This window comes from Dipodomys ordii, unplaced genomic scaffold (genome assembly GCF_000151885.1).
Source record: "Dipodomys ordii isolate 6190 unplaced genomic scaffold, Dord_2.0 Scaffold20, whole genome shotgun sequence".
NCBI classification, from domain to species: domain Eukaryota; kingdom Metazoa; phylum Chordata; class Mammalia; order Rodentia; family Heteromyidae; genus Dipodomys; species Dipodomys ordii.
This window is the reverse complement of record NW_012267236.1, coordinates 7,981,315-8,006,003: the sequence shown is the minus strand read 5'-3', so window position 1 is coordinate 8,006,003 and position 24,689 is coordinate 7,981,315. Positions and strand designations below refer to the sequence as shown.

At 50.2% G+C, this 24,689-nt stretch overlaps 1 protein-coding gene across 1 annotated transcript; it reads left to right on the top strand.

The window, feature by feature from the left end:
- The first annotated feature begins 64 nt into the window (after positions 1 to 64).
- Cad (carbamoyl-phosphate synthetase 2, aspartate transcarbamylase, and dihydroorotase) lies at positions 65 to 24,689 on the top strand. The gene is made up of 44 exons (XM_013013671.1): positions 65 to 272; positions 494 to 633; positions 3,320 to 3,449; positions 4,937 to 5,079; positions 5,228 to 5,369; positions 5,550 to 5,721; positions 5,914 to 6,099; positions 6,281 to 6,393; positions 6,670 to 6,815; positions 7,135 to 7,266; positions 7,402 to 7,635; positions 7,762 to 7,983; positions 8,155 to 8,343; positions 8,590 to 8,714; positions 9,136 to 9,266; positions 12,116 to 12,228; positions 13,575 to 13,819; positions 14,011 to 14,257; positions 14,569 to 14,667; positions 14,807 to 15,031; positions 15,133 to 15,315; positions 15,493 to 15,711; positions 15,944 to 16,111; positions 16,400 to 16,582; positions 16,701 to 16,805; positions 17,239 to 17,478; positions 17,712 to 17,793; positions 17,994 to 18,160; positions 18,300 to 18,464; positions 18,608 to 18,739; positions 18,953 to 19,154; positions 19,591 to 19,781; positions 20,136 to 20,276; positions 20,465 to 20,566; positions 20,968 to 21,064; positions 21,603 to 21,647; positions 21,748 to 21,917; positions 22,016 to 22,090; positions 22,425 to 22,637; positions 23,209 to 23,334; positions 23,469 to 23,624; positions 23,714 to 23,815; positions 24,027 to 24,121; positions 24,329 to 24,689. The coding sequence occupies exons 1-44, from the start codon at positions 191 to 193 to the stop codon at positions 24,426 to 24,428; spliced, it is 6,675 nt and encodes a 2,224-aa protein (XP_012869125.1). The 5' UTR covers positions 65 to 190; the 3' UTR covers positions 24,429 to 24,689.

The following is a 24,689-nucleotide window of genomic DNA, read 5'->3' as shown; positions in this document are numbered from 1 at the left end:
CCCCGCGCCGCCGCAGTCGCGCGGTCGTGGAGCGCGCTCGGGACTATAGGCTGCTGAGCCCGCCTCCTCTCCAGCGCCCGGCGCCGCCAGCCACGTGGACCGACTCCGGCGCGCCGTACTCGACTGGTTCCAGCGGGGCTCGCCGCGCCTTCCGCATCTCGGTGCTCGCCCCAGCCTCAGCTCCGTCCCCATGGCCGCGCTGGTGTTGGAGGACGGGTCGGTGCTGCGGGGCCGGCCCTTCGGGGCCGCTGTGTCGGCTTCTGGGGAAGTGGGTAAGCGAGCCCGGGCGGGCTGCCCACCTCATCGCACTTTTAAGACCCCTCTCCACCCACCCTCCCCTGCCCAGACCCCGCTTGCACAGCCCATCTCCCCGTGCGCGGTCGCCCCGGCCTCAGCGCCTTTGATCCCGCACACAGGCAGGCGCCTGGGGTGTACTCGGCAGGGTTCTGAGTGCCCTTGCCCCAGCCCAGCCCAGCCCTGCCTCCTTCTACAGTGTTCCAGACCGGCATGGTCGGCTACCCCGAGGCCCTCACTGACCCTTCCTACAAAGCACAGATCTTAGTGCTGACATATCCGCTGATCGGTAACTACGGCATCCCCCCTGATGAAGTGGACGAATTCGGGCTCAGCAAGGTAGCCACACCCAGTGCTTTCTCTACATTCCTTTTCAAATCAGCAGCTAAGCGTTAAGTGTAGTGACGACTCTGACACCCCGCTAGGCATCCTGGAGAGAGCGTTAGGTACTCACTGACTCAGACGACTGTAGTTTGGAGTCCCTTAGTACCTTGAGAAGCCCAGTGCCGAGGCCACAGTGGAGTACCCTCATGGAGAAGGCATGGAGCAAAGAAAGGGCAAAACAAATTTGAGGGAACCGTGGTCCAAAGTGATTCAGAACCTGCGGTGGGCTTGGAGGGCCTTGAAGCCAAACCAGAGTCTGGGCTTTATTTATTAAGGATCTAGTGAAGGTTTGGTAGCATCTGTGTCATTAGAGCAAAGCAATATTTCAGGGTTACATAAATTAGTGAGAAGGTGGCTGGAAAGGAGGGTCACATTCTTCTGGTTGACAGGTGCCAATTTACTTATAACCAATGACATTGGTTGTGGTCTTCTAGATTTTTTTACACTGCCTTATCTCATTTCCTGCTCTTTAGTGGTAGTTTTCCCTCTAGGTTAGAAAACTCAGTTTCCTCCTGCAGTGAGTTTCTCCATCTTTCTGCGGAATTTGGAAGCTAAGTTGTCCTGTGAGAGTTGAAGTAAAAAAAGCCCAAACATAGTAGTTAATAATAGACATGACCATAGCCCAGTTTCAGTGTTTTTCAAAAAATTGCTTTGTTCTGGTATCCTGAACAAGCCTGTAATTTTTTTCTGTCTTTATTTTGTGTGTGTGTGTGGGGGGGGAAGAGGGTGGGCAGGGCGGGGCTGCTGCTGCAACTTAAACTCAAGGCTGGAGTTCTATTGCATGAGCCACACCTTTACTTCTGGCTTTTTGCTGGTAAATTGGTTTTTTATACAGTACCTGCTTGGGCTGGCTTTGATCTGCCTGGATCCTTAGATCTCAGCTTCCTGAGCAGTTAGGATTACAGGCATGAGTCATTGGTATTCAGCTTTAAGTCTATTATTATTCTTTTGTCATCCCAGTCACTCTGACATTGGGGAAAGGGAATTCTGGATAAAGGACATACTAATCTATTTTTCCTGGAAAGCACCTTTATCACCAACTTTTCAGCATTCTGCTTTATAATTCAGTTATCTGGTGAGTTGGGTTAACGTATCAGTTCTCAGCTTTGTCAGCTGATGTCACTGACAGAATTTACTTTGTAAAATTGCTAAATTAAGACCCTCGTAGGAGCAGACTAAGTGAGGCTTCGTACGGAGCCACTAGTCCAACATTGGTGGTTCTGTAGCCCATTTGCTGTACATGCACTTGTGAATTACTTCACCTGCCCTGAGGAGGTTCTGACAAACTCCTTCAGATTCTTTTAGAGCAGTCTCAATATTCATCTTGACCATTGAACTGAATGTAACTTTTTTTTTCCTTGTGCCAAGTCTATGCAGCCAGGCTAGCCTCAAGTACCAGTATGTCCTGCCTCAGCTTTAGTGCTGGGGTTACATACATGAACTGCCATGTCTGGGCTCTTTTTCTTTTTTTTTTTTTAAACTGGTCCTGGGGCTTGAACTCAGGGCCTGTCCCTAAGCTTCTTTTGCTCAAGGCTAGCACTCTATCACTTGAACCACAGTGCTACTTCCAGCTTTTTTTAGTAGTTTATTGAAGATAACAGTCTCACAGTCTTTCTGCGTGGGCTGGCTGCAACCATGGTCTTCAGATCTCAGCTTCCTGAGTTGCTAGGATTTATAGATATGAGTCACCAATTTCTGGTATGCCCAAGCTTTTAATGTAATTTAAATATATTAATTGTATCACCATAAATTTCCTGCTTAATTATTCAATGTTTGACTATTGGGTAATAAGTTTGTTATCTTTTTTGTTTATTTTGGTCAGTCCTGGGTCTTGAACTCAGGGTTTCTACTTTCACTGGACTTCTTCACTCATCGCTGGTGCTTTATCACTTGAGTCATGACTCCACTTCCAGCTTTTTGCTGGTTCATTGGAGAGAAAGAATTTCAGCTTTGTCTTTCCTGGGCTAACTCATGAGATCTTTAGATATTACACACTTAAAAATTACAGTCCCAAAGAAAGCAGGAAAATAATGCAATCACCATCTAGTACTGTATTCCAAAACTGTTTTTGAGTCATGTTAGGCACCCTTTCTTTCTTACTGTTTTTTCACATGGAGTAATTAACATCTTGTTTATTATCTTTTTCATTTCTGGCTTCCTAAGTTAGAAACTAACATTGTGGAGACAGGGGCCTTATCTATTCTTGCTCAGTGCCTTTTTTCCAACATATATTACAGTGCTTGTGCCTAAGAACACTCAGTAAATGTTCACTGACACTATGTACCAGTGACTTTTCTCTTGAGGATTTCAGTTTTGTGACAGGTACAAATACATATTCATAATAAAATGTAAACAGAGGTGGAAATGAGATGTAGATGAGCTCTTAGAAAGAGACACAAAGAGATCCTCTTTTCTGAGAAGGCAGAAAAGGGGATTCCTGATGTCAATTTTGGATTAAGGAAAGGAAAAGAAATGATTGTTTCCAGTTATCATTCAGGCCTGGACAGGGCACACCTGCAGAAGTACATAGTGTTTGGTGTATTCATTGTGGCTGAGCAGAGAGTCCATGGCCAGACAATGGGGAAAGGCCTTGGGGAGATAGTTGGCCTTGGGCTTCTCACAATCTCTTCCTTCTCTCTAGTGGTTTGAATCCTCGGGGATCCATGTGGCAGGACTGGTGGTGGGAGAGTGCTGCCCCACACCCAGCCATTGGAGTGCCTCATGCACCTTGCATGAGTGGCTGCAGCAGCATGGTATCCCAGGCCTGCAAGGTATGCTAACAGACATCTAGGTGGCCGACAGCACAGTGTTCGTAGGTGGAAAGCATTCAGAGGGTCTCTAAAATGTGTTGGAACCTGAGTCTAATTTGTGATAGAAAGTGTGAAATTGTGTTTGCTTGGCTTGTCTGCTTCTGGCTGACACTCTTACCAATTGAGCCATACCTATAGCTTGATGATGATGATGTAGTTGTACAAAGGGGTTACAGTTCCATAATTCAGGTTATAAGTACAGTGCTTCTTGGTCAGTATCACCCCTTCTTTCATTCTCCCCCAATTTCTTCCTCACATCAAGCTACATAGTTCACTTTTTACATAGTATACATTGAGTATAATGACTACATAATAATTGGTACTGGGGCTTGAACTCAGGGCCTCTTACTCAACTTTTTTGCTTACAGCTGGTGTTCTACCACTTGAGTTCTACCACACCACCAATTCCTATTGTCATACTTTTTTATGTGTGTGTTCCTGTCCTAGGGTTTGAACTCAGGGCCTGAATGCTGTCCTGAGATTTTTTTTTTTGCTTAAAGCTAGGGTTCTGCCACTTGAACCACAGTTACACTTCTGGCTTTTTGATGTTTAAATGAAGACAAGAGTCTTATGGACTCTCCTTCTCAGGCTGGCTTCCAACAACAGTCCTATGATCTCAGCCTCCTGAGCAGTTAGTAAGCCACCCACACCAGGCCCATTATCATATTTTTTAAAAATAAATTCCTTAGCTGGGTGCAGGTAGCTTGTGGCTATAAATTCTAGCTACTCAAGGTGCTGAGACCCAGAGGATCAAAGTTTGAAGCCAGCCTGGGCAGAAAGACCTCCCAGACTCCATTCTCACTTAACTAGCAAAAAGCTGAACTGGAGGTATAGCTCAAGTGGTAGAGCTCCAGTGTGGTTTGGAGGAAAAAAAACAACAATTGAGAGTATGCAGCTCTAAGTTCGAGTCCAGTACTGGTACACACACACTAAAACACACATACACACACACAAAAACAACATTAATTCATTATGTAAAAAATGAACTATGTAAAAAAAAATGAACTATGTAACTTGAATGTTGTGACTGGAGTGGAGGAAATGGGAGAATAAAAGAAGGGGTGACATTGACCAAGAAGCATTATATTTATAACCTAACTTATGGAATTGTAACCCCTTTGTATAACTACTTAAATTAAAAAAATCCTCATGTATAGGCAATGTTGAAAACTTCCTCAGCTTCTCGTTGTGTTATTTAGCATGTCTTTTTCACCCTTAAAATACTTTAAAAAAAAATAGCTGGATTGATGTGGAATGGTGGTTCAAATCAAATGTAATATTTTTGGCAATATGATGATAGCCCACGATTTCCGTGCCTGTAGAATAGCCTTGAGGCCCACAGGTCTCTGGAGCAAAGTGCCTCTGGCGCTGTAACTACTCTGGCAGTATAACCTCATTGACGACTGACTTGGTGGAGTGTGACCTATGAGGCTGTGCTGTCTTGGCAGGAGTGGATACCCGAGAACTGACTAAGAAGTTGAGGGAACAGGGGTCGCTGCTGGGGAAGCTGGTCCAGGATGGGACAGAGCCTTCAGCCCTTCCATTCTTGGATCCCAATGCTCAACCCTTGGTGCCAGAGGTCTCCATTAAGGTAAAGAAGGAGAGTAGAGTTTTGCAATCGAAAGTGCAGTAGTTATTTTCTGCAGGCAACTAGGTAAAGACTTGGGGAAGAATTAGCACTTTAAAGGTGGGAGGTGGCATAGCTTATAGCTGCCAACTGTTAGCCCTTTATTCCGTAGACGCCACAGGTTTTCAATGCAGGGGGCACCCCTCGGATCCTTGCTTTGGACTGTGGCCTCAAGTATAATCAGATCCGGTGTCTGTGCCAACTTGGAGCTGAGGTCACTGTGGTACCCTGGGATCACACATTAAACAGCCAGGGTGAGTAGCAGGGACCTGCCTCAGACTAGCAGCCTGAGTGGAAGATTTGTCCCTTAGTCCAATTGCTAAAAGTTGGTATGAGGTGCAGAAGAAAAGGTGGAAACCAGGGCTTCTGCTCATGGTCAGGGTTGCGGGTTTGTCTTTTATTGCTTTTGATGCCATCTTTTCTGCCCACTCCAGAGTATGATGGTCTCTTCCTAAGTAATGGTCCTGGTGATCCTGCATCCTATCCCAATGTGGTATCTGCTCTGAGCTGTGTCTTGTCTGAGCCTAATCCCCGGCCTGTCTTCGGGATCTGTCTGGGACACCAACTGTTAGCCTTGGCCATTGGGGCCAAGACTTACAAGATGAGGTGGGACTTGTGGGAGAAGTGGCCCCCGCTTGGGACATGAGGGAAAAGTGAGTAGCTGAGTGTAGTTGGAAGGTGTTACGTGGAAATGAGAGCAGGGCTGTTTAGGGCAGTGAAAATCGAGTAGAGCTGGGTTTGGTGCAATAAAGCATGGGCCCGAGAGCAGCCTATGATTCTGCATGCTTCCATCTCCAGATACGGAAACAGAGGCCATAACCAGCCCTGTTTGCTGGTAGGCTCAGGGCGCTGCTTTCTGACATCCCAGAACCATGGATTTGCTGTGGAAACAGACTCACTGCCAGCAGGCTGGGCACCTCTGTTCACCAATGCTAATGATGGCTCTAATGAAGGCATTGTACACAACAGCCTGCCCTTCTTCAGGTGAGCCTGGGCATGCTTTAGGGTGGCTTTGCTATCCCAGCACCTTGAAGATGGGAAACTAAGACACAGCAGTGAACCCGAGTTCATTCCATTGGGATAAACTCTATGCTAGTCCCATCTCTGTGCTGCTGGTGGCATGCTAGTGACAAGAATGGGTTTTTTCTTCCAATCTCTTCAACAGTGTCCAGTTTCACCCAGAGCACCGAGCCGGACCTTCAGATATGGAACTGCTTTTTGATATCTTTCTGGAAACTGTGAAAGAAGTTGCAGCTGGGAACCCTGGAGGCAAGACAGGTAAACCTTTGAGTAGACCTAAGATTGGGGCTGGCTCTAGGATGGGTCTGTCATAAGATGGACATGCCCTGGAAACTCCTGTGTTTGCGACATTAAGGGCAGAGTGAGAACAGAGAGTTTATACTGCTTATATTGACGGGTACTCCAGAGTCACGAGTTCTGGGTTCTTGTCCTCTCTGTGCCATTCATTACTTGCATGATTTTCTCTGGACAAATTCAGATGTCTCTGGAGCCCTACTCAGCTCTGACATTCCACGCCGTTCTTTGCCTCCACAGTCCGAGAGCGGCTGACTGAGCGCCTCTGTCCCCCTGAGCTCCCCACCCCTGGCTCTGGGCTTCCACCACCACGAAAGGTTCTGATCCTTGGCTCTGGAGGTCTCTCCATTGGCCAAGCTGGAGAATTTGACTACTCAGGTTCTCAGGTTAGGCATTGTCTTTGTACCTTTGTGATGTGTGATATGTGACCTCTCTGCCCGCCATGTGTGACCTCTTTCTCCCATTACCCTCCCTCCTCCCTCTCAAACGGATGGTCTTGAGGAGGACTAAGGTGTGAACAAAACATTGATTGCAGGGAGAAAATGGAGTAGGGATTTGGGGATGTACAGATAGATAAGGAAATGAAAAGAGTAAGTCATTTATTAAGGACTGAGAACATAGAGAGAAGAGGGAGGAGGGATACTGGCCTAAGACTGTGATCTTGCTTCCACACTAGAGGCTGATAGGCCATTCTTATTCTCTTAGGCAATTAAGGCCCTGAAAGAGGAGAACATCCAGACATTGCTGATCAACCCCAATATTGCCACAGTGCAGACATCTCAGGGTCTTGCTGACAAGGTCTATTTCCTTCCTATAACAGCTCACTATGTAACGCAGGTATGACTTGGGTAAGGATGGACTGAAGTGGGGACTCTCCACGGACAGGGGATTTCAGTGGTTACTCTGGACTTTTAGTCTGCTCTGATCTACTTTACACCTAAGATCTTAATACTTATGACTTTTCTGCCTCAGGTGATACGTAATGAACGTCCAGATGGTGTGTTACTGACTTTTGGGGGCCAGACAGCCCTGAACTGTGGTGTAGAGTTAACCAAGGCTGGGGTGTTAGCTCGGTATGGGGTCCGCGTTTTGGGCACACCTGTGGAGACCATCGAACTCACTGAGGATCGACGTGCCTTTGCTGCCAGGATGGCGGAGATTGGAGAGCATGTGGCCCCCAGTGAGGCTGCAAATTCTCTTGAACAGGTTTGAGTGGTGGTTGGGTGGGAGTAGAATGGTGTCATTGTCTTTAGATCTTGTTTACTCTTGAGTCCAGCCACCCTCTGGGAAGCAGGAAATGACCTGTTGGTTTATGTCTTCTATTAACTGCAGGCCCAGGCAGCTGCTGAGCGACTAGGCTACCCTGTGCTGGTGCGGGCAGCCTTTGCCTTGGGTGGTCTAGGCTCTGGCTTTGCTTCCACCAAGGAGGAGCTCTCGGCTCTTGTGGCCCCTGCTTTTGCCCATACCAGCCAGGTGCTGATAGACAAGTCCTTGAAGGGCTGGAAGGAGATCGAGTATGAGGTGGTGAGAGACGCCTATGGCAACTGTGTGACGGTGAGTGCTTGGGGATGAGTGATTCTGGCAGTCTGGGCTTTTTAGAAGAGCAGAGACTGGGGTAGGAGCCCTTTGAGGATTCTGGGTTCTTCAGACCCAGTAGAACAAGACCTAGAGATGCAGCCTCCTCTGACTTCCCTTGTCAGTGACCTCCATGATCTCCCTTCATAGGTATGTAATATGGAGAACTTAGACCCACTGGGCATCCACACTGGAGAATCCATAGTGGTGGCTCCAAGCCAGACACTGAATGACAGAGAGTACCAGCTCCTGCGCCGGACAGCCATCAAGGTGACCCAGCACCTGGGGATTGTTGGAGAGTGCAATGTACAGTATGCCTTGAACCCGGAGTCTGAGCAGGTAAGGGTGGAATGAATATTGCAGCTGTTGTCTCCTCTGCCTTCTGTAATCTTCAGGCCTCAAGAGGTCTTTGGGCTCTGCAGACTCTAGAGTGGAAGCCCGGTAAAGTGGGGCTTTGGGGAGGGCTGTTTTGCACTCCATTCCTATGGGAAGATCTTACTTTGTCTCCCTTCAAAATCTCTCCTAGACAGGAACATATAGGCCAGGTACCCAGTGACTCTCTTTCTCTGTTCTCCCTCTTTGCAGTATTACATCATTGAAGTGAATGCCAGGCTTTCTCGAAGCTCTGCTCTGGCGAGTAAGGCCACAGGCTATCCATTGGCCTATGTGGCCGCCAAGCTAGCTTTGGGCATTCCCCTGCCTGAGCTCAGGTACACGTTGGGAGAATCTAGTGTTAAAGGGGTGGGAAACGGAATAAAAAATGTGTGGGACTGGGACTGGGAAAGGACATAGATCTGGGGCTGGGAAGGTGGCTCAGTGGTAGAGCGCTTGCCTTGCATGCATGAGGCCCTGGGTTCGATTCCTTAGCACCACATAAGCAAAAAGAAAAAAGCTGGAAGTGGCGCTGTGGCTCAAGTGGTAGAGCGCTAGCCTGGAGCTGAAGAGCTGAGGGACAGCGCCCAGGCCCAGAGTTCAGGCCCCACGACCGGACCCCCCCCAAAAAAAAAAAAACAAAAAAAAAAACGCAGAAAGGACATAGCTCTGGATTTGTGGGGTTCCAGAGAGCTCTCTGAAAGCTTACCCTTGTATGTGTCTCCCTCCCTGTCCTGGCACTGCCACTCTGGCCCCCAGGAACTCTGTTACTGGAGGAACAGCAGCCTTTGAACCCAGCCTGGACTACTGTGTGGTAAAGATTCCTCGCTGGGACCTCAGCAAGTTCCTGCGTGTCAGTACCAAGATTGGGAGCTGCATGAAGAGTGTTGGTGAGCGACATATCCCAAGTTACCCCACAGGCCCCATAGTCTAGAAAGTCAAAGTGTAGCCTGAAAGTTCCCTGGCTCCTTTATTAGTAGTGGCTTATAGAAACAAGGTTTTTCAGAGCTAATAGGGACATGTCACCTAATATAGTCCTCTTTATGAGGACTGGGGCAAAGTCATCTGGAAATCTGTGCTGAAATACCATTTCAAGAATGAGGCGCAAACATCAGACTATCTCAGCTCTTCTTCCTCTTCCTCTTCCTCTCCTCCTTCTCCTCCTTCTCCTTCTCTTTCTCCTCCTTCTCCTTCTCCTCCTTCTCCTCCTTCTCCTTCTCCTCCTTCTCCTTCTCCTCCTTCTCCTCCTTTTTTTTACCGTTCCTGGAGCTTGAACTCAGAGCCTAGTCTCCTCTTCCTCTCCTTCTCCTTCTCCTCCTTCTTCTTTTTTTGCCATTCCTGGGGCTTGAACTCAGGGCCTAGCCTCTGTCCCTGAGCCTCTTTGTGCTCAAGGCTAGCACTCTACTACTTGAGAGCCACAGCAACATTTCTAGCTCTTTGTGAATAGTTTATTGGAGATAAGACTTTTCTGCCCTGGCTGGCTTTGAACTGCAATCCTCAGATCTTAGCCTCTTCAGTAGCTAGGGTTACAGGCATGAACCATTAGTGCCCAGCTTCATCTCTCTTATTTAACAAAAAAATAAGTAACCTAAGGTGCCCACAGTAGGAAGTGACTTGTCTGAGGCACACAAACCAGTAGTGTGCTGAGCCAGAAACTGAACACTCCACCTGGCTCCTAGCCACACGCTCTTTGGTCGGTATGTAATCTATGAGATGAGTTGGATGAGCCACCTACAGCCTCATCGTGAGATTTTTTCAGTGCCAGTAACATTGATTCATTGTTTAAATATTTAAATTTTAGGGGAATAATTATTGTTGCTTTCCTCTGAACTTCTCTAAACCCAAGTTGGCTTGGTGGCAGCCATTTCTTTGTCTAACGACTCCTCTGGCACTTTGTGCCTCGGTCACTAAATGAAATAATTTTTTTAATGCAGTGTTACAATCAGTGCAGCATGTCAGCAATGTTTATTTTAATGGGAACCTTGTCAGTAGACACGAGGGGTATAGTAGCCCTCTACTATGCAGTGGTGGTGCAGGTTGGAATTAAGTTGACACCCTTTTTTGTGGTATCCCTTACTTGCTTTAGACTGTCTTCTAAAGCAAAAGTGCTGCCAGCTTAGTAGATGGGAGCAGTTTTCTTGGTGCTCTTAATCTCTGTTTGGAGCAGTAGTGGTCTTTGAACAAGTAAGTTTGAGCTCAGTTATTATTTCTGAATTTTTCGAAATCCTCAAGACTGCCAAGTTGTTCCTTCTGGAGATGAATTTCTGTTATATGAAAATTATAATAAACATGGGAATGAGGCCATAATTAAATTATGGCTAAAAGAAGTGGATTGAAAATAGGTCAATCAAAAGCTTGTTTCCTTGCTGAGGCATTCAGATGTTTTACATCTATTCAAGTATTCTTAGAACATGATGTTCTTTGATAGCTTTTTATAACTTGCTTCTGTTGCATAAAATACATGAGCCGGGCATGATGGCACATACCTGTAACCCCAGGTTACTGAGACAGGATGATCATGAGTTTGAAGTCAGCTTGAGCTACATAGTTTGACACTGTATCCAAAAAGAAGAAAAAATAATCCTAGAGGAAAGAGTTTGGTAGTTGTTGTCTTTGTTGTTTTTCTGTGCTAGTCTTGGGGCCTAGTACTTCTTCCTTGCTCATGGCTTGTACTGTATTACTTGAGCCAAGCCTCCAGTTTGGCTTTTTATGGTTGATTGAGAAGGAGTCTCACAGGTTTTCTTGCCCTGGCTGGCTTTGAACCACACAGTACTTCAGGTCTTAGCCTCCTGAATACCTAAGATCATAGGCATGAGTCACTGACACTCAGCTGAGAAAAGGTTTAGCCAAAGACAAATGATCACCCATAATCTTTGTCATTCAGAATTGGATTAAATTGGCTTCAAATGATTGTTAAAATTGTGGGGCTGAGAAGATAGCTCAGTGGTAGAGCGCTTGCCTTGCATGCATGAGGCCCTGGCTTCGATTCCTCAGCACCACATAAGCAAAAAGAAAAAAAAAAAGCTGGAAGTGGCGCTGTGGCTCAAGTGGTAGAGGGCTAACCTTGAGCTAAAGAGCTGAGGGACAGTTCCCAGGCCCAGAGTTCAGGCCCCACAACCGGACACCCCCCCAAAAAAAATGTATTAGTGCCAGGTGCCGGTCACTCACACTTATAATTTTAGCTACTCAAGAGATCAAGATCTGAGGATCATGGTTCAAAGCCAGCTGGGCAAAAAAAAAAAAAAAATCTGTGAGACTCCTACCTTCAATTAAATCCAAAATCCAGAAGTGGTGCTGTGCTCAAGTGGTAGAGCACTGCATTAAGCAGAAAAGTGCCCAGGTCCAGGATTGGCACCCCCCAAAAAATGTATTTGGTTCTGGATGAGTTCAAAGATAGTAGGATTATTTTCTTCTTAAAAGATGAAACAGATTCCAGATGGTGTCATCATGGTCTGAATAAAGCAAGCCAAGTAACTGGATAGCCATCAGTATTTGGAGCCATGTGATAAACTTAACAAGTCCCAGTATCCACACATCCATTTTAGACACATTAATTTTTCATATCCACTCAGCACACTCCCATGAAAATGGGAGAAGGGGTATAGATGTGAGATTTTTAAATCACAAAATGCCATGAAGCTCATCACCATAGGGCTTGCCTTGAAACCTTCCTGGAAGCTTTTATACACATGTGGCTGGCCAGTGCCTCTCCCTCCCTCCATCTATCCTGTTCCTCCAGGTGAAGTCATGGGCATCGGACGTTCATTTGAGGAGGCCTTCCAGAAGGCCCTGCGCATGGTGGATGAGAACTGTGTGGGCTTTGATCACACAGTGAAGCCAGTCAGTGATGTGGTAAGCAGCACCCCTTCCCAGCGGCGCCCCTAACATGAACCTTTGTGCTCTATGCCCTAGACTTTGAGCTTGTTGACAAACTAGCAGCTGTCATCATTGGACATTTGCTTTGTTTTCATTTCACTAAAATTATTTTTTCTTTATTGGGCTTTGTATCACTAAAGATTGTTAGGCAAGTGCTCTGTCATTTGAGCTACACCTTAAACCCTTACTTTTGCTAAGCATTTTGAGGTATCATCTCATTTACCGATATTAGACTTGGATTTTTTTTTCCTTTTTTTTTTTTTTTTTTGTTGGTCATGGGGCTTGAACTCTGGGCCTGGGTGCTGTCCCACATCTCTTCAGCTCAAGGCTAGCACTCTACCATTTGAGCCACAGCACCACTTCCAGTTCTGGTGGTTAATTGGAGATAAGAGTCTCATGGCCTTTCCTGCCTCCGCTGGCTTTGAACTGCAATCCTCATATCTCAGCCTCCTGCATAGCTAGGCATGAGCCACCAGCGCCTGGCCCTTGGATTTTTTTTTTTTTTTTTTGTATGTGTGTCTGTATGTCTGTTGGTCCTGGGGTTTGAACTCACAGCCTAGGCACTGTCCTTGAGCTTCCTTTTGCTTAAATCTAGCACTTTACCACTTGAGGCACAGCTCCACTTTCCAGCTGTTACTGTAGATAAGAGTCTCATAGGGCCTGGGAAGGTGGCTCAGTGGTAGAGTGCTTGCCTTGCATGCATGAGGCCCTGGGTTCGATTCCTTAGCACTACCTAAGCAGAAAAAAGCCAGAAGTGGTGCTGTTGCTCAAGTGGTAGAGTGCTAGCCTTGAGCTGAAGAGCTGAGGGACAGCACCAAGGCCTAGAGTTCAAGGCAAAAAAAAAAAAAAATAAAGAGTCTCACAGACTTTCCTGCCTGGACTGGCTCTGAACTGCAATCCACAGATCTTAGCCTCCTGAGTAACTAGGAATATAAGCATGAGCTACCAGCACTCAGCTTAGACTTGTTTTTACAGGTGAGGAGACCAAGCACTAGATAGATTATACAAGTTGTTGGCAACCTACAGCCAGTGAGAGGCAGTTGAAGTTTGTATCCATGTTTGTAGTTAGGAGTTTGAGCAGCAATATATGGTTTTTCTTGCCTGACACAATGTCACAGTCAATTCCTGTACATCTAGAGGTGCTCATATAACTGTACAATTTTATCTGTGTGTATTATCTATCTACCTATTGGATGGGGATATTTCCCAAGCTGGTCTCACTTGTAGCCTCAAGTGATCCCACGTCAGCCTCTTAAGTACTAGGATTACACCTGCTGGCTGGGACTATTTTTGCTTCACTTTTGGACCTCTCTCCCTTTTAGGAGTTGGAGACACCAACAGATAAAAGGATCTTTGTGGTGGCTGCCGCTCTGCGCGCTGGTTACTCGATCGAGCGCCTTTATGAGCTCACTCGCATTGACTGCTGGTTCCTGCACCGAATGAAATGCATTGTGGCTCACGCCCAGCTGCTGGAACAACACCGAGGACAGCCTCTGCCCCCTGACCTGCTGTACCAGGCCAAGTGCCTTGGCTTCTCAGACAAGCAGATTGCCCTTGCAGTTCTGAGGTCAGAGATGGCGGTGAGGGCCTCGGGCCAAGAAGTGTGGGGCTGGGAGCTTTTGTGCCCAGAAAGGCCATTAGTGGGGAGCTTGGAAAGTTCTAGGTTTCATCCCCAAGATATAACTCCTGAGATCTCACCCCTCTGCTGTCCTCACCCTACTACCAGGGCCTCTGTTTCTGACCCTTCTTCTCCTTTAGCACAGAGCTGGCTGTTCGCAAGCAACGGCAGGAACTGGGAATCTGCCCAGCAGTGAAGCAGATCGACACAGTCGCAGCTGAGTGGCCTGCCCAGACAAATTACCTGTACCTGACGTATAGGGGCAACACACATGACCTCACCTTCCAAACGCCGCATGTCTTGGTTCTTGGCTCTGGCGTCTACCGTATCGGCTCCAGTGTTGAGTTTGATTGGTGTGCTGTAGGCTGCATCCAGCAGTTGCGAAAGGTCTGAGAGTCCATCTTTCCCATCAGTTTCTCTGGTATTTTGTTCTGCTCTAGCAATTGCCTATCCTCTTGGCTCTCCTGTTAGTAACCAGAATTTGCCAGAACTCTGGGCCTTTCTTGGGCCCCACATAATGTCTGAGTCTCCTCCCCTGCACTTTGCCTACATTCCCCCAAGGCTGTAAGCTAGCTGTGAGCTCTAAGCTAGCTGTTCCATAGGAAACTGAGGTGGCTGCACTCTGCAGTGGGGACTTGGACTTTGTTTCTTGTGTCCTTCCTCCCTCCTAATTGCTACTGCATTCTTCTCCATGACAGATGGGGTATAAGACCATCATGGTGAACTATAACCCAGAAACGGTCAGTACTGACTACGACATGTGTGACCGACTCTACTTTGATGAGATCTCTTTTGAGGTGAGAAAGATGGGCCTGCCAGTGCCTGGGTGGCAGTCTTGGTGATCCAAGATTCTCTGGCACTTGGGGATGAGGGAAACAATGAGCAGGAAGAAGGTTCAGCTCCCTGACCCCTTTTGTTGCCACCCTGTACTAAAAGGTGGTGATGGACATCTATGAGCTGGAGAACCCTGAAGGCGTGATCCTGTCCATGGGTGGGCAGCTGCCCAATAATATGGCCATGGCTTTGCATCGGCAACAGTGCCGGGTGCTGGGCACCTCCCCTGAAGCCATTGACTCGGCTGAGAACAGATTCAAGTTCTCCCGGCTCCTCGACACCATTGGTATCAGCCAGCCTCAGTGGAGGGAGCTCAGTGACCTAGAGGTAGGCTGGGGCCCACGGGCGGGGGTGGGGGGGGGCTGGGGAGCCAGGTGATGTCTATGAGTGAGTGTGACCAACCCTGCTAAGCTCCCTGCCTCCCTTAGTCTGCTCGCCAGTTCTGCAAGACTGTGGGGTACCCCTGTGTGGTGCGCCCCTCCTACGTGCTGAGTGGTGCTGCTATGAATGTAGCCTACACTGATGGAGACCTGGAGCGCTTCCTGAGTAGTGCAGCTGCTGTCTCCAAGGAACACCCTGTGGTCATCTCCAAGTTCATCCAGGAGGCCAAGGTGAAAAGCCTCCTGCATCTGGAGACTTTCCGGGTCCCTACAGAATCATCAGCTCATTGGGCTGGGAAAGATGGGTTGTGTTGATGCTTTTGTGTAAAAGAAGATTCCTAGGGGAAGGACAGGTGGGAGGAGAACATGTCTCTTACCCTGCCTCACACTGCCTGTGTCCCCCGCTAGGAGATTGACGTGGATGCAGTGGCATGTGATGGTGTGGTGGCAGCCATTGCCATCTCTGAGCATGTGGAGAATGCAGGTGTGCATTCAGGAGATGCCACCTTGGTGACCCCACCACAAGACATTACCCCCAAAACTCTGGAACGGATCAAAGCCATTGTGCATGCTGTAGGCCAGGAGCTCCAGGTCATGGGACCCTTCAATCTACAGCTCATAGCCAAGGTAAAAAAAGAAAACATGGAAAACCCTTGTAGTGTCTTCTGCGCTTGTCTGTGTGGGCAGCAAATCTGGGAGGACTAGGTCTGGAGCCTGCAGTATGGTCAGGGCTGTGCCAGCCAGTCAGGCTGATTACTAACAGAATGGATTCTGGGGATAGGAGCCAACCAAGGTCAACAGGGCAGCATGAGCAGCCCAGGTGCTACCCAAAGACTGACCTGGTGCTTCTCTGCCCCAGGATGACCAGCTGAAGGTTATTGAATGCAACGTGCGTGTGTCCCGCTCCTTCCCCTTCGTCTCCAAGACGCTAGGTGTTGACCTAGTAGCCTTGGCCACACGAGTCATCATGGGGGAGAAGGTGGAACCAGTGGGACTAATGACTGGCTCTGGAGTCGTTGGGGTAAAGGTAAGAAGGACTAGAACCCTTGGGCTTAGCAGACAAATGGAGAGAAAAGGCCCAGTCGGTAGTTATACACATGCTGGGCAAGGGATTTCCAGTTGTGAGATAGAGGTAGTCTTCAGTCTTTAGAAGCTCAGAAATAATGGGGCAAGAGAAATCAGTCCCAAAATAGCTTTGTCGTACAGCAGTCTGTTAAACCTACATGACCAATTGTGCAAAGAATTTAAAGACAGGAACTGCTGCACTCAAAAGAGGATAACAGTGACACAGGACACTGCACTCTTCTTCCCTCAGGTGCCTCAGTTCTCCTTTTCCCGCTTGGCGGGTGCCGATGTGGTGCTAGGTGTGGAGATGACCAGTACTGGGGAGGTGGCTGGCTTTGGGGAGAGCCGTTGTGAGGCCTACCTCAAAGCCATGCTAAGTACTGGCTTTAAGATTCCCAAGAAGAACATCCTGTTAACCATTGGCAGTTACAAGGTACCAGAATGTGTGGGGGAGGGGCACTCGAGAAGTTAGGGGCTGCAAGCCCTTGGCTGCCAGGACTTAACCTGGGAGTGGAAGGCACCCTCTTCATGTTTCTTCTGCTTGATTTCAGAACAAAAGTGAGCTGCTCCCCACAGTCCGGCTGCTGGAGAGCCTGGGCTACAGCCTCTACGCCAGTCTGGGCACAGCTGACTTCTACACTGAGCATGGCGTCAAGGTGCACCTCCTACGGCCAACTGTCTGTTCTCCTCAGGCCTCAGAGGGTCTTTCCCTGTTCCTCCTTTCTGTGATGTGCTAGTAACGTGTGTTCTGTGTACACGTGCAGTAGAAGATGCATGAGCACTTAGAGAAGTCCCCACAGTCCTGTACTGGTGTTTTCCCCTCCCCAAGTCTTCTCTGTATGTGCACACACGTGAGCTCACTGTGCTTGTAGCCCTTGGTAACCTGTCTTCCTCCACAACTTTCCTGTTAAGATACCTTTCCTGTTAAGAAGTTCAACCTTGCCAGTAGCAATGGAGGCAGCCCCTGGTCCCCACCCCATTTGTTCTCAGTCTTGTCATGAAGTCCTAGGCTAGCTCCTCTCCCTTTAGGCTGGCTTTCCTAACGCCTGCCAGTCTCACTTTGGCCATGACCTTGGCTTTGGGCTGTAGGTAACAGCTGTGGACTGGCACTTTGAAGAAGCTGTGGATGGTGAGTGCCCACCACAGCGAAGCATCTTGGAGCAACTGGCTGAGAATCACTTTGAGCTAGTGATTAACCTGTCCATGCGTGGGGCTGGGGGCCGGCGTCTCTCTTCCTTCGTCACCAAGGGCTATCGTACTCGGCGCCTGGCTGCTGACTTCTCTGTGCCACTCATCATCGATATCAAGTGCACAAAACTCTTTGTGGAGGTAACAGAGGCCTGGGTACTGGTAGAGATACTGTGGCTCTCATGGTGTGTGCATGTGTGTGTGTGTGCGTGCATGTGTGCACATTTATAATGTCATTGTGAAACAGACATGCTACCATTCAAGCTTTGGCCTCGGGAACAGGTGGGCATGGAGGGAGAGGAGTCTGGTCCCTACCTACAACTCCCAGCATCGCCTCCTTGGAAACTAATGCTGACCATATTCTGCACTTACAGGCTCTGGGCCAGATCGGATCAGCCCCGCCTTTGAAGGTGCATGTAGATTGCATGACCTCACAGAAACTTGTGCGACTCCCTGGTAAGTGAATCCCTTGGGAATTTGATAGCAGCTAACATAGCAGTGTGGCTCGATCATATCAAGAAGTCCCTAGATTCTGTCTCACTTTGGGCACCTTCATTCCTCAGTCCAGGGTTCCTTGACAGAGGGGCTTCAATTATCCCTGTGTCCTTCCTATTTCTGAATGTCTCTCTATTCTTGCTGTCCCTATGTTCTCCCAGGATTGATTGACGTTCATGTGCACCTTCGGGAACCAGGTGGGACACACAAGGAGGACTTTGCCTCTGGCACTGCTGCTGCCCTGGCTGGGGGTGTCACCATGGTTTGTGCCATGCCTAATACCCGGCCCCCCATCATCGATGCCCCTTCTCTGGCTCTTGCCCAGAAGGTGAGCCTTTGCACCCCTGCCTCCCTCAGTCCTTTTCCCTCTGCCCTTGTTTGGGCCCAGGCCTCTGGCGCAAGGCCTGCACCAGCGTGTGAATGAGTATGACTGCCAGTGAGCCTTACTTCATGTGTATTCTTCCCAGCTGGCAGAGGCTGGTGCTCGCTGTGACTATGCCCTCTTCCTTGGGGCCTCATCTGAAAATGCTGGCACCCTGGGTGCTGTGGCTGGGTCTGCAGCAGGGCTGAAGCTCTATCTCAACGAGACCTTCTCTGAGCTGCAGCTGGACAGTGTGGCCCAGTGGATGGAGGTAAGGAATATGCCTGCGGTAGAAGGCTATCTCCTAGCATGCAGGGCTTGCCAGCACCAAGGATTCTGGGGTGCACTCAGAGAAGACTGACAAGCACAGACTCTCAGGCTCCGCACACTCTCATCAGTTCTCTCTGCCCCTAGCACTTTGAGACATGGCCATCCCACCTCCCCATCGTGGTCCATGCAGAGAAACAGACCATCGCTGCCATCCTCATGGTGGCTCAGCTGACTCAGCGCTCAGTACACATATGCCACGTGGCTCGGAAAGAGGAGGTGAGAATGCACCAGGGGTTCTGGTGCCCCTGTCACTCTCCCAGTAATGACAGAGGTCATGAGAGGCCTTTGGGGCAGGAGAGGGTGAGAGAGCCTCAAGCCAGCACCCGTGGCACACTTGGCCCCTCGTGCTCCATGAAGGGATGCTGGCCCCGGGGACTTTGTAGAACAGGGCATGTAGCAGCCTCCTGGATCTCCCTGCACTCTCCCCAGATCCTGCTGATCAAAGCTGCAAAGGCACAAGGGCTGCCTGTGACCTGTGAGGTAGCACCTCATCACCTGTTCCTGAGCCAGGATGACCTGGAGCGCCTTGGACCTGGAAAGGGGGACGTCCGGCCTAAGCTTGGCTCTCGCCAGGATGTGGAAGCCCTCTGGGAGAATATGGATGTTATTGACTGCTTTGCCACAGACCATGGTGAGAGGGCTCAGCGTTTTCCTCTTCTACTCCGCCAGGCTCATGCCCTAGCTCAAACTGTGGGGCAGCCCTAGAAAGAAAATGGGCTGGTTTGTTTGATAAGATAGAGAACAGAATAAAAACATTTAATGTAATGTAAAAAAACAAAAGAAAAGAAAAGAAAATGGGCTGGGCTGAGACCGTCTTGATCTGTGTAGGAGCACGGCCTTTATTCAGCACTTCATCTCAGACAGATGATGGCAAGTGGGCTGAGGTGTGCAGAGAAGGCAGCTGCCCCACTTCCTAGTGTCCAGCTCTCAGAAAAAATGAGATTGGGCTTATTAGAATGAAGAGGTCACTGATGTGTAGTTTGGGGGCGTGTGACCCTTTCTGTCCCCTCTCCTAGAGGTGGAAGCGACTAGTCCCACCCCCAGGGTAATGACTATTTTTCTCCCAGCCCCCCACACCCTGGAAGAGAAATGCGGGGCCCAGCCTCCTCCCGGCTTCCCAGGGCTAGAGACTATGCTACCCCTGCTGCTGACGGCCGTGAGTGAGGGCCGGCTCAGTCTGGATGACGTGCTGCAGCGACTGCACCATGCTCCTCGGCGGATTTTCCACCTGCCCCTGCAGGAGGACACCTATGTGGAGGTGGGGACCGAGGCCAGGAGTTGGAAAGGGGGTGTTTGGCCGCATTGGAACTGTTTCTTTTTTCTTTTCTTTTTTTGGTCGGTTGGGGGCTTGAACTCTGGGCTTGGGCACTGTCCCTGTGCTCTTCAGCTCAAAGGCGAGGTCGCTACCGCTTGAGCTGCAGCACCACTTCCGCTTTTCTAGTAGTTTATGGGAGATAAGAGTCTCACGGACTTTCCTGCCTGGGCTAGCTTTGAACCATGATCTTCAGATCTCAGCCTCCTGACTAGGATTAAAGGCATGAGCCATTGGCGCCCGGCATTGGGACTGTTTCTGTGTGACCTATCCTTCCACAACTCACGATCCTTTGCGCAGGTGGATCTGGAGCATGAGTGGACAATCCCCAGCCACATGCCCTTCTCCAAGGCCCACTGGACACCATTCGAGGGGCAGAAGGTGAAGGGGACCGTCCGCCGTGTGGTCTTACGAGGGGAAGTTGCCTATATTGATGGGCAGGTATGTGTGGGGACCCTGCCTAGTCTCAGCGGTGACTTCTGCACCATTTTCCTTTTCTTTCCAATGACACCCACATTCTCACTCCACCCACCCTGTACTCCAGGAAACATGATTTTGTCTTTCTTTAGAAGCCAGGGTTAGGGTGTTGTCTTTCTTTTCATGGCCCTGACTCCACCTTCTGTTTGCAGGTGCTGGTGCCCCCAGGCTATGGACAAGATGTACGGAAGTGGCCCCAGGGTGCTGTTCCCCAGCCCCCACCTTCAGTCCCTGCCACCAGTGAGATAACCACGGTAACCACACTTTTGGGCCCACACACGTCTGCGCTAGGCCTGGGTGAGGCGGGCCTGGGCAGTATGCCCTAAGGCAGAACTTACAACTCCACATTTCCATTGGTGCTTCAGTGGGGGTGGAAAACCGTACACCACCTGCAGAACAGAGTGAACTCTTAGTTTAAGAGGCTGCCTTGGATCAGTGTTCATCCAGCCCAGGTTTTGTCAGGGGCCTGTTACTGGGTTAGCACACACAGAGGCCAGTGTGTCTGCTGCCTGCTGCCAACATGTTGAGAGGATGGAGCAGAGAGGAGGTGATGGAAGGGAGAGGGGTTACAAGGACTACTTGGTTCTTCCTGAGGAAATGAATGTGTGCTAGAGTGTTAGGTCAGTCACTTTGCAACATGCTGTCACCTTTGCAGACGCCTGAGAGGCCACGCCGGGCCATTCCAGGTCTTTCTGATGGCCGTTTCCACCTGCCACCCCGAATCCACCGAGCCTCTGACCCCGGTCTGCCAGGTAGGACGGCTTCGTGTGGCACAGGAGGTCGAGTCCCTCTGTTCTGTAGGGAGAGATGCTCTTCCAGCATTCGCCTCTGTCTGCTTACCCTGTCCTGTCCATCCCTTTGACCTTGTCTAATCCACTGTACCCTACTTTTTGTCACATGTGAGGTACACCTCCCACAGTGTCTTCTCACAGGCATTCTTTTGTTGTGGGCAGCTATGTTTCTTCGCCCAGGAGTTGGGATCTCATGGGGCAGCCGAGCAAGGGGTAAATCCTAGTTGCTGGTTGGTGTGAGCCTGGCTGTTCTCTGCCTCAGATCCCTGTGATAGCTGGGAAGCACTGGGAGGGCCTGCTGATCCTACAGCCCAGCCCATGGGGAGTCCAGTGTCCCTCCCCAGCACCTCTGCACCCCTCCCTGCCCTCCTCCTAACCTGCTATAGTGACTGGTGTGAGGTGGTTAACAAGCACTGTGATCCAGAGTCCCCAGGAAAATGGGGTCCTCTACCCCTTAGCAACATGTTAACATCTAACTTGCTGCCCACCCTATTTGCAGCTGAAGAGCCAAAGGAGAAGACCTCTTGGAAGGCAGCGGAGACAGGTGAGTTTGTCCTGACCCACGCTCACTGAGGGGCCCTGTGCAGTGCGGACTAGGTGGAGGAGTCTCTGCCCCATCACTTCTGCCCCATCTCTCGCTGCAGAGTTGACGGGAACCCCTGAGAGCACCTGCCACCCCCCACCACCAGTCCCCAGACAGGCATCGCCACAGAACCTGGCAGCCCCCGGCCTGCTGCACCCCCAGACCTCACCCTTGTTGCATTCATTAGTGGGCCAACACATCCTGTCTGTGAAGCAGTTTACGAAGGATCAGGTAGGTATCTAGGGGACAGAACGGGGTTTGTTCCCCAGAGCACTGAGGATTCTGAGCCTGGGGCCAGAACCTCAGTGCCTTCCCTGCTGACTTCTTAGATGTCTCATCTGTTCAATGTGGCGCACACACTGCGGATGATGGTGCAGAAAGAGCGGAGCCTCGACATCCTCAAGGTCAGGGCTGTGGCCTGAGTGCCATTGGGTCCCTCCGGTGTCCAGCGCTGTACTATCTATGGTTCAGCCCTCTTCTCTGAAATGTCCTGCTCTCTAGGTCTTCCACCATGCTTTCCCACCTTGCAGTGGTATTGGTCTGGGGCCTGGGCACCAGATTCAGCTCTCCCTGGAATCATGTGGCCTGAGAAGGGTAGACAGATCTATAGGGTTTTCACCTCTGATACATGATGGAGAAGGGCCCTTTGAGCAGCCCCTGTAAGAGGGGAGACAGAGGTGTCCTGTGGGCTCCCCAGAGCAAGCATGCTCATGTGCCTTCACCTTGTCCTTTCTCCAGGGTAAGGTCATGGCCTCCATGTTCTATGAAGTGAGCACTCGGACCAGCAGCTCCTTTGCTGCGGCCATGGCCCGGCTCGGGGGTGCTGTGCTTAGCTTCTCTGAAGCCACATCCTCTGTCCAGAAGGGTGAATCCCTGATTGACTCAGTGCAGACCATGAGCTGCTACGCTGACGTCGTCGTGCTCCGGCACCCTCAGCCTGGAGCAGTGGAGGTGAGGGCAGCCTGCATACTGACATGAGGCTGATGGGTCTGGACAGGTCCCTTCTGCCGGTGCTACCATCTTACGTCTTAGTTGGTAATCCTAGTTACTCGGGACACTGAGATCTAGTGATTGTGGTTTGAAGTCAGCCTGGATAGAAAAATCCCCAAAACTCTCATCTCAAATTAACCAGCAGAAAGCTAGAAGTGGAGATGTGGCTCATGGTAGAGCACCATCCTTGAGTGAAAAGGCAGAATGTAATGGTGAGTTTAAGCCCCAGTGCACAAACACACGCACGCACACACACGCCCACAGAGTTGGGCCAGGTGGGTGAGAGGACCCAGGAATAGACACACACACACACACACATACACACACAGAGTTGGGCCAGGTTGGTGAGAGGACCCAAGAGTAGTCACATATACACACACAGAGTTGGGCCAGATGGGTGTGAGGACCCAGGAGTAGTCACACACACACACAGAGTTGGGCCAGATGGGTGTGAGGACACAGGAGCAGTGGCGGTGAAGTTGGAAGTTGCTGCAAGAAGTAGCATCCTCCATCTTTCTTCCTGTTGTCACAGCTGGCAGCCAAGCACTGCCGGAGGCCAGTTATCAATGCTGGGGACGGGGTTGGTGAGCACCCCACGCAGGCCCTGCTGGACATCTTCACCATCCGGGAAGAGCTGGGCACCGTTAATGGCATGACGGTAAGAGTAGTGGAGATCAGAGCCCTGCCGGGAGAGGACTGGAGAGGGTGTTAGTCCCACCCGGAGCCCAAGACATTGAGATGGTGGTATAGGCACTCAGTCTGAGTCCCTCTCGTGATTGGGTTCTCCTATAGATCACTATGGTAGGTGACCTGAAGCATGGACGCACTGTACACTCCCTGGCCTGCCTGCTCACTCAGTACCGTGTCAGCCTGCGCTATGTGGCACCTCCCAGCCTACGCATGCCACCAAGTGTATGGGCTTTTGTGGCCTCTCGTGGCACCAAGCAGGTGAGACATAAGGGCCCAGTCTGACCTGGGGGCCGTGGTTTGGGAGAGGAGGCCGCCCTGACCATGACCCGGGCTTTGCTCTCCCACAGGAGGAGTTTGAAAACATCGAGGAGGCGCTGCCAGACACCGATGTGCTCTATATGACTCGAATTCAGAAGGAGCGGTTCGGGTCCACCCAGGAATACGAGGCTGTGAGTGCCTGGCTGGGGGAAGAGAGCAGTGTTAGCACTGTAGGCATCCACAGGAGAGGGCGGGAAGGCTGGGCACATGCCAGGGCTGAGCTGTCAAGTCCCAGCCCCTCAGCTGCCAAAATTACCTGTGGGTAGGGAGGGGAGATGAGATCGTGTCCTCTGCAGCCACCCCTCCTCTGAAGCACTAATCGGGACCCCATCTGCCTTGCAGTGTTTTGGTCAGTTCATCCTCACACCCCACATCATGACCCGGGCCAAGAAAAAGATGGTGGTGATGCACCCGATGCCCCGAGTCAACGAGATAAGGTAATGCCTCCTTCCAATTGGAGGCTGCCTGTGGGAGGAGCCTAGTGTTGGGACTGGCTAAATGTTTTCTTCTCGTGCTCCAAGATTCTGGAGGCTTTCTGGAGGCAGAGCCTAAGCTCAGGGTCACACTGGTGGTAGAAATAGGAAGGTTTGGTGTGAGGGGTAGAGGAGGCAAACTGCAAGGTAACATATCTGCTTCTCCTGCAGTGTGGAAGTGGACTCCGACCCCCGAGCGGCCTACTTCCGCCAGGCCGAGAACGGCATGTACATCCGCATGGCTCTGTTAGCCACCGTGCTGGGCCGTTAATAGGCTCTGGCTTCCTCAGCCTCTTCAGGCCCAGCTGTTGGGCAAGGAATCCCAGTGCCCCCCACGGGGGCAGCTCACTTAGCAGACACTCCGTGTGTCTACAAAGCTCACCAATACAGATGTGCACACAAGGACCACGCTCCAGGCTCTGGACTGGAGCATTCTGGAATGGGGGGGCATACAGCCTCAGATAGGGCCCCCCTCTTAATTCTTGCACCTCAGATCTGTACAGTTCCTTTTTTACGGCCAATAAATAGCCAA